General features: G+C 44.3%; 1 protein-coding gene across 1 annotated transcript in view; it reads right to left on the bottom strand.

Annotated features, from left to right (window-relative positions):
* The window catches only part of LOC126236756 (DNA-directed RNA polymerase, mitochondrial), a 295,970-nt gene that overhangs the window by 216,092 nt on the left and 60,016 nt on the right, over positions 1–19,862 (bottom strand). Inside the window, exon 7 of the mRNA XM_049946296.1 lies at positions 15,556–15,720. Coding sequence (XP_049802253.1) covers positions 15,556–15,720 — 165 coding nt within the window. The remainder of the gene's footprint in view (positions 1–15,555; positions 15,721–19,862) is intronic.

Here is a 19,862-nt window from a genome sequence, read left to right as displayed (position 1 = left end):
AATGTGAGCCATCAGCCCAGATAACAGAGTCTGTGAGAGTTCAGTTGATATGTGTGTTACTAATAAACTACACATCTGCCATGTAGTAGTTGTCAAATTAGTGACTACATGAAATCATCTTAAATCTTGATTTGATGCCAATGATCACTAAATCAGTATTCCAACAACTTGGAGGTACAATTGATTTTATTACTTGTTGACTACGTAAGACAAGAGATTAGCATGTGTCTTTACCTTAGACTGACATCCAGTTCAGATTATGACATTCAACCAACTAAACCAAATTCTATTACAAACAGATTCAATATAGACAACGGACAAAAATTGATCACAAAATCTGTCATTTTATTACAGCAGATCTACATTACAATCAAGATCTGCTGTAATAAAATGATGGATTTTGCAATCAACTGCTGTTCTCTTGAAATAGTGGAATAAATAGATTCCAATACATTAAGATTATATATATGAATATAATAGAGGGAAACATTCCACGTAGGAAAAATATATCTAAAAACAAAGATGATGTGACTTACCGAACGAAAGTGCTGGCAGGTCGATAGACACACAAACAAACACAAACATACACACGAAATTCTAGCTTTCGCAACAAACTGTTGCCTCATGAGGAAAGAGGGAAGGAGAGGGAAAGATGAAAGGATGTGGGTTTTAAGGGAGAGGGTAAGGAGTCATTCCAATCCCGGGAGCGGAAAGACTTACCTTGGGGGAAAAAAGGACAGGTATACGCTCGCACACACACATATCCATCCGCACATACACAGACACATGCAGACATTTGTAAAGGCAAAGAGTTCGGGCAGAGATGTCAGTCAAGGTGGAAGTACAGAGGCAAAGATGTTGAAAGACAGGTGAGGTATGAGCGGCGGCAACTTGAAATTAGCGGAGGTTGAGGCCTGGCGGATAACGAGAAGAGAGGATATACTGAAGGGCAAGTTCCCATCTCCGGAGTTCTGACAGGTTGGTGTTAGTGGGAAGTATCCAGATAACCCGGACGGTGTAACACTGTGCCAAGATGTGCTGGCCGTGCACCAAGGCATGTTTAGCCACAGGGTGATCCTCATTACCAACAAACACTGTCTGCCTATGTCCATTCATGCGAATGGACAGTTTGTTGCTCGTCATTCCCACATAGAAAGCTTCACAGTGTAGGCAGGTCAGTTGGTAAATCACGTGGGTGCTTTCACACATGGCTCTGCCTTTGATCGTGTACACCTTCCGGGTTACAGGACTGGAGTAGGTTGTGGTGAGAGGGTGCATGGGACAGGTTTTACAGCGGGGGCGGTTACAAGAGTGGCAGCACCACCTACTCCAGTCCTGTAACCCGGAAGGTGTACACAATCAAAGGCAGAGCCACGTGTGAAAGCACCCACGTGATCTACCAACTGACCTGCCTACACTGTGACGCAATCTATGTGGGAATGACCAGCAACAAACTGTCCATTCGCATGAATGGACACAGGCAGACAGTGTTTGTTGGTAATGAGGATCACCCTGTGGCTAAACATGCCTTGGTGCATGGCCAGCACATCTTGGCACAGTGTTACACCGTCCGGGTTATCTGGATACTTCCCACTAACACCAACCTATCCGAACTCCGGAGATGGGAACTTGCTCTTCAATATATCCTCTATTCCCGTTATCCACCAGGCCTCAACCTCCGCTAATTTCAAGTTGCCGCCGCTCATATCTCACCTGTCTTTCAACATCTCTGCCTCTGTACTTCCACCTCGACTGACATCTCTGCCCGAACTCTTTGCCTTTACAAATGTCTGCTTGTGTCTGTGTATGTGTGGATGGATATGTGTGTGTGCGAGTGTATACCTGTCCTTTTTTCCCCCAAGGTAAGTCTTTCCGCTCCCGGGATTGGAATGACTCCTTACCCTCTCCCTTAAAACCCACATCCTTTCATCTTTCCCTCTCCTTCCCTCTTCCCTCATGAGGCAACAGTTTGTTGCGAAAGCTAGAATTTCGTGTGTATGTTTGTGTTTGTTTGTGTGTCTATCGACCTGCCAGCACTTTCGTTCGGTAAGTCACATCATCTGTGTTTTTAGATATATTTTTCCCACGTGCAATGTTTCCCTCTATTATATTCATATCATTAATTTGAACCCAACAATTATGTTTGTTATTGTCACTGTTGCATCTCGAAATCTTTCCTGTCATCTTATTTTCTCTTTCTGTTTTTGCAAGTAGTTTCACTTTGTATTCACCTTCTCCTCTTTACCGAATCTACCATACAATTTTATCCTTCCTATATATACTCAATAATACGTAACCCACTTCCAAACCATAACCAAAAAATTTTTTTTCCGCTTTCAACAATACTGCTGCTACAAAATCCACCATTTCCAGTTCACAAACAGTTCCTTTCAGCTATTAAACAGCCATTTCGGCTAGTTCCAATAACTTTCGCTTTTTTTCCATTTCCGTTTTTCCCACATCACTGATCTTTTTTAGCCGCTTCCCACAGGTTTTAATGTCATTATTTCTTCGTCAGACAATTGTTAGCCTCATTTTCACAATCTGCCACCACTAAACCACTCCTTTTAATACATTTACATGCAGTTTTTTTGAAATTTTCCCGAATTGCTCCACCCTTTAACATGTTTTGGCGGCAACACAACCACATAACCTTTGTGCACATCGTTGTCTACCAACCCCAGTTCACCACAGGATCAACATAGCCCAGCCATAACCAACACCTTTTCGCCTTTTTTCACACCAGATCTCCAGTTGCTTTCTAGTTCACATTATCTCTCGCCATATATTTTTATTTTCATTTTCATTTCAGCCTCATGTTACACTTTCCACCTTCTAATACCATGTCACCCTCACAACATCCCCACAACGACCCCATTAAGTTTTATTTACATTCCCTCCGCAAACATGCCTTCGCCCTAGCCAGATTACACTCCCATATTTTATTTTCTCAGGCTTGTCTGACATTTGGCATTACCACCAAAGGCCTCACACTTCAAGTTCCCATCTCTGGCTGTAATCCTTCTTTCCATCAGTCCCTATACCAGTTCCAAACTGAACAATCCATTGCCCTCACCCACTTAATCCTTCACCTACACATCAACTCAGCCAATGAACACACCCGTCAACTCTTATCCTTAATAAAAGTCCTCAATCTTTCCTCTCCCACATCCACACCGGCTGTCCAGAGCATCCTCCTACAGGCCAATCGCAAATTAGAACAGCATGCCACCCTCCACCTCAAAAAACTATCCAATCTCCTGGTTTCCCACCTCCGGAAAGGCAACTCACTCACCTTTCCAGCAAACCTCAACCTCCTCTCATTGCATACAGTTCCAGTCTCTCCCATCTACTCAATCTCCCACTTCCAGCTCCAATCCCCCCCCAAAAAATGGATATGTGTGTGTGTGCGCGAGTGTATACCTGTCCTTTTTTCCCCCTAAGGTAAGTCTTTCTGCTCCCGGGATTGGAATGACTCCCTACCCTCTCCCTTAAAACCCACATCCTTTCGTCTTTTCCTCTCCTTCCCTCTTTCCTGATGAGGCAACAGATTGTTGCGAAAGCTTGAATTTCGTGTGTGTGTTTGTGTTTGTGTGTCTATCGACCTGCCAGCACTTTCGTTCAGTAAGTCACATCATCTGTGTTTTACCGAACGAAAGCGCTGGCAAGTCGATAGACACACAAACAAACACAAACACACACAAAAAATTCAAGCTTTCGCAACAAACTGTTGCCTCATCAGGAAAGAGGGGAAGGAGACGGAAAGACGAAAGGATGTGGGTTTTAAGGGAGAGGGTAAGGAGTCATTCCAATCCCGGGAGCGGAAAGACTTACCTTAGGGGGAAAAAAGGACAGGTATACACTCGCGCACACACACATATCCATCCACACATATACAGACACAAGCAAACATATTTAAAGACAAAGGGTTTGGGCAGAGATGTCAGTCGAGGCGGAAGTGAGGATGATGTTGAATGACAGGTGAGGTATGAGTGGCGGCAACTTGAAATTAGCGGAGATTGAGGCCTGGTGGGTAACGGGAAGAGAGGATACATTGAAGAGCAAGTTCCCATCTCCGGAGTTCGGATAGGTTGGTGTTGGTGGGAAGTATCCAGATAACCCGGACGGTGTAACACTGTACCAAGATGTGCTGGCCGTGCACCAAGGCATGTTTAGCCACAGGGTGATCCTCATTACCAACAAACACTGTCTGCCTGTGTCCATTCATGTGAATGGACAGTTTGTTGCTGGTCATTCCCACATAGAATGCATCACAGTGTAGGCAGGTCAGTTGGTAAATCACGTGGGTGCTTTCACATGTGGCTCTGCCTTTGATCGTGTACACCTTCCGGGTTACAGGACTGGAGTAGGTGGTGGTGGTGGGAGGGTGCATGGGACAGGTTTTACACCGGGGGCGGTTACAAGGATAGGAGCCAGAGGGTAGGGAGGGTGGTTTGGGGATTTCATTGGGATGAACTAACAGGTTACGAAGGTTAGGTGGACCGCGGAAAGACACTCTTGGTGGAGTGGGGAGGATTTCATGAAGGTTGGATCTCATTTCAGGGCAGGATTTGAGGAAGTCGTATCCCTGCTGGAGAGCCACATTCAGAGTCTGGTCCAGTCCCGGAAAGTATCCTGTCACAAGTGGGGCACTTTTGTGGTTCTTCTGTGGGGGATTCTGGGTTCGAGGGGATGAGGAAGTGGCTCTGGTTATTTGCTTCTGTACCAGGTCGGGAGGGTAGTTGCGAGATGCGAAAGCTGTTGTCAGGTTGTTGGTGTAATGGTTCAGGGATTCCGGACTGGAGCAGATTCGTTTGCCACGAAGACCTAGGCTGTAGGGAAGGGACCGTTTGATGTGGAATGGGTGGCAGCTGTCATAATGCAGGTACTGTTGCTTGTTGGTGGGTTTGATGTGGACGGACGTGTGAAGCTGGCCATTGGACAGGTGGAGGTCAACGTCAAGGAAAGTGGCATGGGATTTGGAGTAAGACCAGGTGAATCTGATGGAACCAAAGGAATTGAGGTTGGAGAGGAAATTCTGAAGTTCTTCTTCACTGTGAGTCCAGATCATGAAGATGTCATCAATAAATCTGTACCAAACTTTGGGTTGGCAGGCCTGGGTAACCAAGAAGGCTTCCTCTAAGCGACCCATGAATAGGTTGGCGTATGAGGGGGCCATCCTGGTACCCATGGCTGTTCCCTTTAATTGTTGGTATGTCTGGCCTTCAAAAGTGAAGAAGTTGTGGGTCAAGATGAAGCTGGCTAAGGTGATGAGGAAAGAGGTTTTAGGTAGGGTGGCAGGTGATAGCCGTGAAAGGAAGTGCTCCATTGCAGCGAGGCCCTGGAAGTGCAGAATATTTGTGTATATGGAAGTGGCATCAATGGTTACAAGGATGGTTTCCGGGGGTAACAGATTGGGTAAGGATTCCAGGAGTTCGAGAAAGTGGTTGGTGTCTTTGATGAAGGATGGGAGACTGCATGTAATGGGTTGAAGGTGTTGATCTACGTAGGCAGAGATACGTTCTGTGGGGGCTTGGTAACCAGCTACAATGCGGCGGCCGGGATGATTGGGTTTGTGGATTTTAGGAAGAAGGTAGAAGGTAGGGGTGCGGGGTGTCGGTGGGGTCAGGAGGTTGATGGAGTCAGGTGAAAGGTTTTGCAGGGGGCCTAAGGTTCTGAGGATTCCTTGAAGCTCCGCCTGGACACCGGGAATGGGGTTACCTTGGCAAACTTTGTATGTGGTGTTGTCTGAAAGCTGACGCAGTCACTCAGCCACATACTCCCGACGATCAAATACCACGGTCGTGGAACCCTTGTCCGCCGGAAGAATGACGATGGATCGGTCAGCCTTCAGATCACGGATAGCCTGGGCTTCAGCAGTGGTGATGTTGGGAGTAGGATTAAGGTTTTTTAAGAAGGATTGAGATGCAAGGCTGGAAGTCAGAAATTCCTGGAAGGTTTGGAGAGGGTGATTTTGAGGAAGAGGAGGTGGGTCCCGCTGCGACGGAGGACGGAACTGTTCCAGGCAGGGTTCAATTTGGATGGTGTTTTGGGGAGTTGGATCATTAGGAGTAGGATTAAGATCATTTTTCTTCGTGGCAAAGTGATATTTCCAGCAGAGAGTACGGGTGTAGGACAATAAATCTTTGACGAGGGCTGTTTGGTTGAATCTGGGAGTGGGGCTGAAGGTGAGGCCTTTGGATAGGACAGAGGTTTCGGATTGGGAGAGAGGTTTGGAGGAAAGGTTAACTACTGAATTGGGGTGTTGTGGTTCCAGGTTGTGTTGATTGGAATTTTGAGTGAAATCCCCAAACCACCCTCCCTACCCTCTGGCTCCTATCCTTGTAACCGCCCCCGGTGTAAAACCTGTCCCATGCACCCTCCCACCACCACCTACTCCAGTCCTGTAACCCGGAAGGTGTACACGATCAAAGGCAGAGCCACATGTGAAAGCACCCACGTGATTTACCAACTGACCTGCCTACACTGTGATGCATTCTATGTGGGAATGACCAGCAACAAACTGTCCATTCGCATGAATGGACACAGGCAGACAGTGTTTGTTGGTAATGAGGATCACCCTGTGGCTAAACATGCCTTGGTGCACGGCCAGCACATCTTGGCACAGTGTTACACCGTCCGGGTTATCTGGATACTTCCCACCAACACCAACCTATCCGAACTCCGGAGATATGGTTACAATAGAGTGAAACATTCCACGTAGGAAAAATATATCTAAAAAAAAAGATGATGTGACTTACCAAATGAAAGTGCTGGCAGGTCGATGGACACACAAACAAACACAAACATACACACGAAATTCAAGCTTTCGCAACAACCTGTTGCCTCATCAGGAAAGAGGGAAGGAGAGGGAAAGACGAAAGGATGTGGGTTTTAAGGGAGAGGGTAAGGAGTCATTCCAATCCCGGGAGAGGAAAGACTTACCTTAGGGGGAAAAAAGGACAGGTATACACTCGCACACACACACATATCCATCCACACATATATAGACACGAGCAGACATTCCCACGTGGAATGTTTCCCTAAGCACTGGCAGGTCGATAGACACACAAACAAACACAAACACACACACAAAATTCAAGCTTTCGCAACAAACTGTTGCCTCATCATCAAGAAATAGGGAAGGAGAGGGAAAGACGAGAGGATGTGGGTTTTAAGGGAGAGGGTAAGGAGTCATTCCAATCCCGGGAGCGGAAAGACTTACCTAATGGGGAAAAAAGGACAGGTATACACTCGCACACACACACACACATATCCATATGTGTGGATGGATATGTGTGTGTGTGTGTGTGTGTGTGTGTGTGTGTGTGTGTGTGTGTGCGGGTGTATACCTGTCCTTTTTTCCCATAAGGTAAGTCTTTCCGCTCCCGGGATTGGAATGACTCCTTACCCTCTCCCTTAAAACCCACATCCTCTCGTCTTTCCCCCTCCTTCCCTCTTTCCTCATGAGGCAACAGTTTGTTGCGAAAGCTTGAATTTTGTGTGTGTGTGTGTGTTTGTTTGTGTGTCTATCGGCCTGCCAGCGCTTTCGTTCGGTAAGTCACATCATCTTTATTTTTAGATATATTTTTCCCACGTGGAATGTTTCCCTATATATATATATACCAACAATTAAAGGGAACAGCCATGACATACCAACAATTAAAGGGAACAGCCATGGGTACCAGGATGGCCCCTTCGTACGCCAACCTATTCATGGGTCGCTTAGAGGAAGCCTTCTTGGTTACCCAGGCCTGCCAACCCAAAGTTTGGTACAGATTTATTGATGACATCTTCATGATCTGGACTCACAGTGAAGAAGAACTCCAGAATTTCCTCTCCAACCTCAACTCCTTTGGTTCCATCAGATTCACCTGGTCCTACTCCAAATCCCATGCCACCTTCCTTGATGTTGACCTCCACCTGTCCAATGGCCAGCTTCACACGTCCGTCCACATCAAACCCACCAACAAGCAACAGTACCTCCATTACGACAGCTGCCACCCATTCCACATCAAACGGTCCCTTCCCAACAGCCTAGGTCTTCATGGCAAACGAATCTGCTCCAGTCCGGAATCCCTGAAGCATTACACCAACAACCTGACAACAGCTTTCGCATCCCACAACTACCCTCCCGACCTGGTACAGAAGCAAATAACCAGAGCCACTTCCTCATCCTCTCAAACCCAGAACCTCCCACAGAAGAACCACAAAAGTGCCCCACTTGTGACAGGATACTTTCCGGGACTGGATCAGATTCTGAATGTGACTCTCCAGCAGGGATATGACTTCCTCAAATCCTGCCCTGAAATGAGATCCATCCTTCATGAAATCCTCCCCACTCCACCAAGAGTGTCTTTCCGCCGTCCACCTAACCTTCGTAACCTCTTAGTTCATCCCTATGAAATCCCCAAACCACCTTCCCTACCCTCTGGCTCCTACCCTTGTAACCGCCCCCGGTGTAAAACCTGTCCCATGCACTCTCCCACCACCACCTACTCCAGTCCTGTAACCCGGAAGGTGTACACAATCAAAGGCAGAGCCACGTGTGAAAGCACCCACGTGATCTACCAACTGACCTGCCTACACTGTGACGCATTCTATGTGGGAATGACCAGCAACAAACTGTCCATTCGCATGAATGGACACAGGCAGACAGTGTTTGTTGGTAATGAGGATCACCCTGTGGCTAAACATGCCTTGGTGCACGGCCAGCACATCTTGGCACAGTGTTACACCGTCCGGGTTATCTGGATACTTCCCACTAACACCAACCTATCCGAACTCCGGAGATGGGAACTTGCTCTTCAATATATCCTCTATTCCCGTTATCCACCAGGCCTCAACCTCCGCTAATTTCAAGTTGCCGCCGCTCATATCTCACCTGTCTTTCAACATCTTTGCCTCTGTACTTCCACCTTGACTGACATCTCTGCCCGAACTCTTTGCCTTTACAAATGTCTGCTTGTGTTTGTGTATGTGCGGATGGATATGTGTGTGCGCGAGTGTATACCTGTCCTTTTTCCCCCAAGGTAAGTCTTTCCGCTCCCGGGATTGGAATGACTCCTTACCCTCTCCCTTAAAACCCACATCCTTTCATCTTTCCTTCTCCTTCCCTCTTTCCTGACGAAGCAACCGTTGGTTGCGAAAGCTAGAATTTTGTGTGTATGTTTGTGTTTGTTTGTGTGTCTGTCGATCTGCCAGCACTTTCATTTGGTAAGTCACATCATCTTTGTTTTTAGATATATTTTTCCTAAGTGGAATGTTTCCACAAAGATGATGTGACTTACCAAATGAAAGTGCTGGCAGGTCGACAGACACACAAACAAACACAAACATACACACAAAATTCAAGCTTTCGCAACAAACTGTTGCCTCATCAGGAAAGAGGGAAGGAGAGGGAAAGACGAAAGGATGTGGGTTTTAAGGGAGAGGGTAAGGAGTTATTCCAATCCCGGGAGCGGAAATACTTACCTTAGGGGGAAAAAAGGACGGGTATACACTCGCACACACACACATATCCATCCACACATTTCCCTCTAATATATATTAGAATCCCTTATATTAGTTGGAGCCACTTATGGAGCAGGAGTCTCACTGCTGACCTTGTGATGATGTCAAGTGCGGCAACACCGTTCTTGTTACAGCATGGCGTCCATAAGGAATACCTCCAGCAAGTAAACAGGACAACCATGACAGACTATTCTCCTTAATAAACCTTTGTACATAATAAAGATAGCTCTAACTCTCAAAATGACCTTTCCATTCAACTTTACCAAATGCACAAATATATATGCTTGTTTATTTATATATCAAGCTGGTACAGGATTTTTCTATTAAGTGAATGGTTTCAATTTTTGAAATCCTTACCAATAACATAGCAGAACATCTCTTACCCTCTCAATTTCCACTGATCCATCAAACTAAGTCGATGATCCATATCCACTGCAATCATGACAGGTGAGTTTGTTGAATCAAACAATCGAAAATCCAAGATGGAATGTAACAATATTATGAAAAGGAAATTGCTACTCACCATATAGCGGAGACACTGAGTCGCAAATAGGGACAAGAAAAGACTGTCACAAATAAAGCTTTCCGCCAGTAAGGCCTTCATCAAAAATAGATGACAGACACACACCCACACACTCATGCAAACGCAACTCGCAAACACAAGACTGTAGTCTCGAGAAACTGAGGCCACACTGCGAGCAGCAGCACCAGTGTACGATTGGAATGGTGACTGAGTGGGGGTCAGGAGGACGCTGGGGCAGGGAGGCGGAGGGATAGTAGGGTAGGGGTGGCGGGCAGTGAAGTGCTGCTGGGGAGCATGCAGGGACAAGTTGGAGAGAGGATAGGGCAGCTATGCACAGTCAGGAGATGAGATAGGCAGTAGGGAAGAGGTGGGGAGGGAAGAGGGGGTAGCAGAAAAGGAGAGACAGAAAGGACTGTGTGCGATGGTGGAATGAGGGCTGTGTAGTGCTGGAATGGGAACAGGGAAGGAGCTGGATGGGTGAAGACACTGACTAATGAAGGTTCAGGCCCGGAGGGTTACGGGAACAAAGGGTATATTGCAGGGAAAATTACCACCTGCCCAAGTCAGAAAAGCTGGTGTTCGTGGGAAGGATCCATATGGCACAGGCTTTGAAGCTGACATTGAAATGAAGGATATCATGTTTGGCAGCATGTTCAGCAACAGGGTGGTCCAGTTGTTTCTTGGCCACAGTTTGTCGGTGGCCATTCATGCGGACAGACAGCTTGTTGGTTGTCATGCCTACATAGAATGCAGCACAGTGCAGCTTAGCTTGTAGGCCACATGACTGGTTTCACAGGTAGCCCCGCTTTTCATGGGATAGGTGATGTTAGTGACCGGACTAGAGTAGGTGGTGGTGGGAGGATGAATAGAGCAGGTCTTGCATCTAGGTCTATTACAGGGGTATGAGCCAGAAGGTAAGGGGTTGGGAGCAGGGGTTGGGTAGGGATGTATCTTTCCTCCAGAAACCTTAGCCTTTCCAAAGGCCTCGCCTTTTGCCCCACTCCAGGACTTGTAAAAGGCCTTCCTCCTCCTCCCAGCCCATACAGTGGAAACACTTTTTCACCACCAATCAGACTCAACCAAGGACCAATGTTGAGTCCTGCCTAACTCAGTTCACTCCTCCATCCAACCGTGATCCACCCCCACTATGCCCAAATCACCCACTATTAACTTTCCAGAATTTCTTAATCTCAAACCTTGCCTCACCATCATTCCCCAAATCCCTCCACATACAAACTAAGCTTACAGCCACAGAAAGAACCACAGTCCACCATCTAAAAACTCATCCTGACCTTATAATCCTACCTGCAGACAAAGTCTCCACAACTGTTGCTTTGAACTGCACGGATGACCTGGCAGAAGGACTCCGCTAGCTGTCAGACACATCCACCTACAAACCTTGCCACAGTGACCCCATTCCACAAATCCAGCTGGTACAGTCATTCCTCATTTCTTTGTTGTGCCCCCCCTCCCAAGCAAATTGTTACAGGCATTAAAACACTAGACATATCTTTGAGAAGAATATTGATCAAATTCCTGGTAGAATTCTGATTTGGGTCTTCTGTGATTTTCATCTATCAGGAGAAGTGAACGCTGGGATAAACTTCAACTACGAGTTCCTCTCAGTACTATGTACACTAATAACCATTGTTATTTATGCCTATCTGAAGTATTTACCATAGAAGTTTTGCATACTCTCATTAACAACAATATTTTGTTGGGATAACATTGTTGTATTCCACAGCAAATATATACTATGAAGCACATAACATTAACCATCAGCCAAACAATTCGAGGAAGCAAGGAATATCAGGATTGAAGGTCTCATGAATGATGTCAATAAAAATGGAGCATAAGCTTGGACTGGGCTGAAAATCAGCCATATCCTTTTCAAAGGATTCATCCCAGCATTTACCATAAGTGATTCAGGGAAAACACAAAAAATGTATATATGGGGTTTGAACAGTTGCCATCCTGAATGTGAGCACAGAGTCTTACAGCTGCTTCACCTTGATAAGTGACAATCCTGTACCAGAATGAGATTTTCACTCTGCAGTGGAATGTGCGCTGATATGAAACTTCCTGGCAGATTTAAACTGTGGGCCGGACCGAGACTCGAACTCTGGACCTTTGCTTTTCGTGGGCAAGTGCTCTACCATCTGAGGTACCCAAGCACGACTCATGCCCGGTCCCCACAGCTTTACTTCCTCCAGTGTGGATGGGGTGTGAGTCATCTTTGGGTAGCTCAGATGGTAGAGCACTTGCCCGCGAACGGAAAAGGTCCTGAGTTCGAATCTCGGTCCGGCACACAGTTTTAATCTGCCAGGAAGTTTCATATCAGCACACACTCCACTGCAGAGTGAAAATCTCATTCAGGAAACATCCCCCAGGCTGTGGCTAAGCCATATCTCCGCATTATCCTTTCTTCCAGGAGTGCTGGTTCTGCAAGGTTCGCAGGAAAGCTTCTGTGAAATTTGAAAAGTAGGAGACGAGGTACTGGTGGAAGTAAAGCTGTGAAGATGGAGCATGAGTCATGCTCGGGTGGCTCAGATGGTAGAGCACTTGCCCACGAAATGCAAAGGTCCTGAGTTTGAGTTCGGTCCGGCACACAATCCTGTACCATTCAAATACAGCATTAGTAGGATGCTGCTTGACACAGTCACATCAATTATATACTTTCTAGGCATAACATTGCAAGGGATAGGAGATGGAATGAGTACATCAGGGTGGTAGTAGGGAAGGTGCATGCTCGACTTTGTTTTACTGGGAGAACTTTTGGGAATGTGTTGCTCAGCAATAAAGGAGATGATGTGTAGAATGCTAATGAGACCAATGCTTGAGTACTGTTCAAGTGTTTGGTATCCCCACCATGTCAGATTAATGGAAGACATTGAAGCAATTCATATGCTTGCTGCTAGATTTGTTACTATTAGATATGATCAGCACACAAGTATTATGAAGAAGCATCATGGATTCAAATGGAAATCCCTAGGTGGAAGATGATGCTCTTTTCGTGAGGCACTATTCCAGAAATTTAGAGAAATGGCATCTGAGGTCAATTGCAGGATGATTCTACTGCTGTCAACATACATTTCATGCAAGAACCATGAAGATAAAATGCCAGAAATTAGGGCTCGTACATAGGTTTTTTGACTTCCATTTTTCCCTCACTCTATTTGCGAGTGGAACAGGAATGGAAATTTCTAGTAGTGATTAGAGATGGGTAGTTCGCGAACGAACAGGTGCAAAGGAACGGTTCACCAAGATGAACGAAAGGACTGAGGAACGAATTCCAAGGAACGATCGGTTCATAGTTCACTTCGGTCGCAGCTGTCTACTTATAGTTCCCAGGAACGAGGAACGATCGGTTCATAGTTCACTTCGGTCGCAGCGGTCTACTTATAGTTCCCGGGAATGAGGAACGATCGGTTCATAGTTCACTTTGGTTGCGGTGGTCTACTTATAGTTCCCGAGAACGAGGAACGATCGGTTCATAGTTCACTAGTTCACTTCGGTCGCGGCGGTCACTTTGGCAGTTCTTGTTCCAGCCCCGGTCGTGTACTCGTCTCAGTCTTGGTTTCCCTCGGCTGCACTCGTCGTTCTTCGCATGACCACCTGTCTCAGTTCCACTGCCAACTACTCCTATTTAGTTCAGTATCAAGTTGTTTGTTTCATTCACGGCGCTCGCCCATTTTACATGTGTTCCAAACTGTTCTTGCACTTGGCTCTGGCTATTCAGCGTCCACGACTGGTAATCAGAAAGTATTTTATAGTTACGTAAATTACATAAAAATTACGTTGTATGTAATAGGTACGTCTTTTCAGGTAACAAAAGGGCATATCAGCTCACTTCATTATATCGATGAACAGCAGAAGACACATAGTTTTTTTGTTATTCATATATTTTTTGGTTTCATCGACTTGATTTAGCAAATAACTTTCAATAATTTGCTTAATTTTTAGTGTAAGAAAACTCATATAAAAAGATTTTCGTGTATCTTTCATATACAAAACATTACATTTAGGAAGGCTCTTATTATTTTTATGTTCGGTTGTTTCCAATTTGCATTACCTGCTAGTTTGGTTGTGGGTCATTTTGGCTCAGTAGGAAAAGTGGTGCCTCTCCATTTGAAAAGACAAAGATTGCCATAACATCCTATTTACTTATTATCTCAAAAACATTTGTTCAGAAGGAGCTTTCAAACCAAAAACTTTATTACTGCGAACTTAATTATTATTATTATTATTATTATTGCTGCATTAACTTTAATAATGCAACATAAAAACCTAATTTTTACTAAGCATGTGACGCAAGTGTGATGAGAAAACCATATTTTATTTTATGTTTCCATAAAGTCTCTACTTCGCCTACGAACTCAGTGACAACCTGAAGTATATATAGGGTGCAAACGATTATTGTTTACAACGTAGCTTAGCTATGTAGTGGAAGTCGAAACGAAGAATTTTATACAAGACACTTGTGGTCTATTAAGCTGGGAAACAGCCACCAACAGGTTTACAAGACTACATGAGCTATAGCCCATGCGCATCACATTAGATTTTCATGTTTTCTTCTCCAGCTCTCTACACATCGTCATCGATTGTTTCGCAATTGTTGCTTGCATTAGCTTGTTATTTCTTCACTGCCTAATTATTATATGTTTGTCTGTTTGTTCTATCTGCTCGTAACAGGCAACACGGGCGAGCAGTCTGCACTTGGGGCCGGTTTTCCGTGCGCCACCCTATATTATTTCCCTGCGATCAGCCACAGGACTCTACAGTTGGCTAAACAAGAGGTTCTGCAGAATCACAGAAATTACTTCTAAAATTGTGTAAGAATTCTGTAATGAATAAAAACTCTATACTCCAGGCGGGAGGCAAGTGCCCCTCTTGGTGCCCTACATCCTTCAGTCACCTACACTACTAGTTTTCAGTTTTTCATAAGAACCATACCAAGCACAAATGAACTGTGAACGAGTAAAAATGAATGGTTCCCAAAAATGAACGATCAGCAGTGAACTAGTTCCCAAGGATGAACGAGTTTGCCCATCTCTAGCAGTGATACATGGTACCCTCCACTATGCACAGATGTGAAGGATGTAGATGTAGTTCCAAACGGTTAGGAAACGATGAATAGCAGAACCTATCTTATGTTACTGAAAATATTATGGACAATTTATCACAATCATTTTACCGTCAGTGAGCTTTACGTATCCTGAGGCTACTTGTAAGATTTCAGGAAGGAAGTGGGAGAACTCACTCGTCTTACCTACACAGCACAGAGAATTGAAGTCCTTCCCTGTCTTGCAAAACACACACACACACACACACACACACACACACACACACACACACACACACACACACACAAAATCAAGTATTCCATCTCTGAACACATTCTTAGACTGTCTTCCGCTGCAGACATATTCAAAATCAAATAATAAAATTCACTACTAGATGTAAAACAAGTGAACCACCACCTTATATGAGACAATGTCCAGGTACTTAAATACACTTACTCTATTTTCATTAAGTTCCTTCAATAAACTACAAGAGTAGCAAGTCTCAGGAGGAGGTAAACAAGGTTCAAAATCTGGTAATATTCTTCGTACAGCTGCTAAAGTAGCTTCCTGCTGATCTCCTACAAAACTGCATTTTGCAAAGACATCATTCAATGTAACATTCTGAAACAAAAGAAAAACAGATATTGTAAAGAACAGAGTGGTACACAGCAACTACTCATCACCACCACCTTCTATAGTTTCCAGCCGCTGTCCGTACTATCTTAATACTGTTCAGAACATAAGCCTCTCCAACTTTTCCTGTCCCCCCATCACAATTCCCTCTCCACAATGTCCCATTGTCCTCTCTTCATCGAACATTCCCTCACTCCAATGAAAAATCTGTCTCTCAGTCTTTCGTTACATCACTTGCCATCTATCATCATTTCATGGGCTTGTCTCAGTATCCCGCCAACTAACATTCTTTTAACATGTCCTTACTATCTTAATCTCATATTTTCTATGGCCTCTTGCATGGACTTCTCTTGCACTACGTCTCTCAACATCTACAACAGTAGATAAACAACAGCATATGTGGTGACACTGGTTTTACGAACACAACATCAGTTTTACGGACATAAAGAGCACCATGTGTAAATTGAGTTGGCAAACAAGTATGAAAACTTATAGACCATAACAAGACAGCAGGGAGAAGGAAATAGTTCGATACGAGTCACCCTGATGGGAATTTCATCTGCGCTGATTCATATCAGCAGTGGGTCACACAAATGTTTGATAACGTAAATGGCCCTCCATTTACTGTCATGTTGGCCACAGAATCCAAAAACTGGGTTCACACAAGTGGAAGCATATTTTTTCTATAGTATCAAATAATAATATAAAGTCTGGGTATCTGGTCAGTCAACTTGATCAAAACTACGAATATATGGTGGAATAAATTACTGCCACCTCACCAACTTCCAACTGTTACACTCTGATCAGTGGAATAACAAATTCTGTAGCTGTTATATCATGAAGAAATGGGGGATAAAACCCCTACATAATATCTCCAAACTCTAAGATGCCTTGTATCACACTCATAAATGCCATCTGTTGATACCAATGAAATCCAACAAATTTTCACAAGGAACTGAGCTTAGATATGCTGGCAGAGGGTGTTGATTCAATAAAGGGAACTTTCTCACTTCCATCGATATCACTTACAGAGTTCCCACAGCAACAGAAAAAAAGCAACAAAAGTAGTTGTGGCACTACAACACAAGAGCTCTACAGATATCCAGGAAGAGTTGCAACAAATAGGAGACTCAAGACAATAGTTGTCACAACATGGTGGAAGGAGAATACACAGAGGTATCCAAAAGATGGCGAAAGCTCACAAGATGACAAGGCGTGTACTACCGCTCCCCTCTAAGGAATGGCAGCACTCACAAAGAAAGAAACCGTTTTTCTGGTATCACAACAATTTTCATCAACAGGCAACACAATACTCATCGGCAGCACACACGCAAATTCCCAGAGCATTTGAAGATAGGCAAGAGCATCTGTGGAAATGATATGCAGCACCAACACAACACACAGGTCAGTAACAGTTGTCATACCTGCCAGTGCCTTAGTGGACAGCCATTCAGGTGCATGGTTGCAAAAACCAGAGTGACGCATGTCGAATGTGGTGAAAGACAGCAAAAGTGCAAAATGGCAAAGCAGGTATGGCTATATGTGAAATGCAAAACTGTAGAAGCAAGCATGACTATGAAAAAGATAGATGTCACCTACAGCAGAATTAAAGAAACATGTGGGAAAAAAAGGTGGAGCTGTATAAATGTCAAGATCTCAGCTGGCAAACCAATACTAAACAAAGAAGGAAAAGATGAAAGATGAAAGGAATAAAGTGATGGACTATATAAAGGGCAACAACTTGAAAATAATATTATGGAAAGGGAAGATGAAATCAATGAAATTGAGATGGGAATCTGAAGCTTCAAAAAGAATCTGATAAAGAGTTCCGAGTGTTCAAAGAGGGGTCTGTGGTAGACAACATTTCCTGAGAATTATTACAATACCTAGGAAAACTAACCATGACAAAACGGTTCCACCTGGTTGAAGGATATATGAAACAAGCAAAAATCCCCAGACTTCAACAAAAAATGTAATAATGCCAGAAACAAAGAAGCAGGTACTGTTATGTTGGAGTATTTACTGAATCATCAGTTAAAATCACATTGCAGTTATAATAATCGATGGACACAAAAAAAGAGGCAGTAGATGAGGAAAGAGTGAGGCAGGTTTGTAGCCTACTGCCCATATTATTTCACATGTACAAGCAACCAGAGCAAAATATTGAAGTTGATAAGGTTCAGGGAGCACAAATAAAACTTAAAGTATTACCAACAACATTATAATTCTGTCAGAGAGGGCAAAAGACTTGAGATATCAGTTGAATGGGATAGATAATGTCATGAAAAGAAATTACAAGATGAATTTCAATGTAACACAAACATAAAACAGTGTAATCAAATTATATCACAAAATGGTGAGAGAATTATTTTAAGAAAGACACTACATCTACATCTACATTCTACATCTACATTCATACTCCGCAAGCCACCCAACGGTGTGTGGCAGAGGGCACTTTACGTGCCACTGTCATTACCTCCCTTTCCTGTTCCAGTCGCGTATGGTTCGCGGGAAGAACGACTGTCTGAAAGCCTCCGTGCGCGCTCTAATCTCTCTAATTTTACATTCGTGATCTCCTCGGGAGGTATAAGTAGGGGGAAGCAATATACTCGATACCTCATCCAGAAACGCACCCTCTCGAAACCTGGCGAGCAAGCTACACCGCGATGCAGAGCGCCTCTCTTGCAGAGTCTGCCACTTGAGTTTGCTAAACATCTCCATAACGCTATCACGGTTACCAAATAACCCTGTGACGAAACGCGCCGCTCTTCTTTGGATCTTCTCTATCTCCTCCGTCAACCCGATCTGGTACGGATCCCACACTGATGAGCAATACTCAAGTATAGGTCGAACGAGTGTTTTGTAAGCCACCTCCTTTGTTGATGGACTACATTTTCTAAGCACTCTCCCAATGAATCTCAACCTGGCACCTGCCTTACCAACAATTAATTTTATATGATCATTCCACTTCAAATCGTTCCGCACGCATACTCCCAGATATTTTACAGAAGTAACTGCTACCAGTTTTTGTTCCGCTATCATATAATCATACAATAAAGGATCCTTCTTTCTATGTATTCGCAATACATTACATTTGTTTATGTTAAGGGACAGTTGCCACTCCCTGCACCAAGTGCCTATCCGCTGCAGATCTTCCTGCATTTCGCTACAATTTTCTAATGCTGCAACTTCTCTGTATACTACAGCATCATCCGCGAAAAGCCGCATGGGACTTCCGACACTATCTACTAGGTCATTTATATATATTGTGAAAAGCAATGGTCCCATAACACTCCCCTGTGGCACGCCAGAGGTTACCTTAACGTCTGTAGATGTCTCTCCATTGATAACAACATGCTGTGTTCTGTTTGCTAAAAACTCTTCAATCCAGCCACACAGCTGGTCTGATATTCCGTAGGCTCTTACTTTGTTTATCAGGCGACAGTGCGGAACTGTATCGAACGCCTTCCGGAAGTCAAGAAAAATAGCATCTACCTGGGAGCCTGTATCTAATATTTACTGGGTCTCATGAACAAATAACGCGAGTTGGGTCTCACACGATCGCTGTTTCTGGAATCCATGTTGATTCCTACATAGTAGATTCTGGGTTTCCAAAAACGACATGATACTCGAGCAAAAAACATGTTCTAAAATTCTACAACAGATCGACGTCAGAGATATAGGTCTATAGTTTTGTGCATCTGCTCGACGACCCTTCTTGAAGACTGGGACTACCTGTGCTCTTTTCCAATCATTTGGAACCCTCCGTTCCTCTAGAGACTTGCGGTACACGGCTGTTAGAAGGGGGGCAAGTTCTTTCGCGTACTCTGTGTAGAATCGAATTGGTATCCCGTCAGGTCCAGTGGACTTTCCTCTGTTGAGTGATTTCAGTTGTTTTTCTATTCCTTGGACACTTATTTCGATGTCAGCCATTTTTTCGTTTGTGCGAGGATTTAGAGAAGGAACTGCAGTGCGGTCTTCCTCTGTGAAACAGCTTTGGAAAAAGGTGTTTAGTATTTCAGCTTTACGCGTGTCGTCCTCTGTTTCAATGCCATCATCATCCCGGAGTGTCTGGATATGCTGTTTCGAGCCACTTACTGATTTAACGTAAGACCAGAACTTCCTAGGAT

The sequence above is a fragment of the Schistocerca nitens genome, chromosome 2 (genome assembly GCF_023898315.1).
Source record: "Schistocerca nitens isolate TAMUIC-IGC-003100 chromosome 2, iqSchNite1.1, whole genome shotgun sequence".
Lineage (NCBI taxonomy): Eukaryota > Metazoa > Arthropoda > Insecta > Orthoptera > Acrididae > Schistocerca > Schistocerca nitens.
This window is presented reverse-complemented; position numbering and strand designations above follow the sequence as displayed.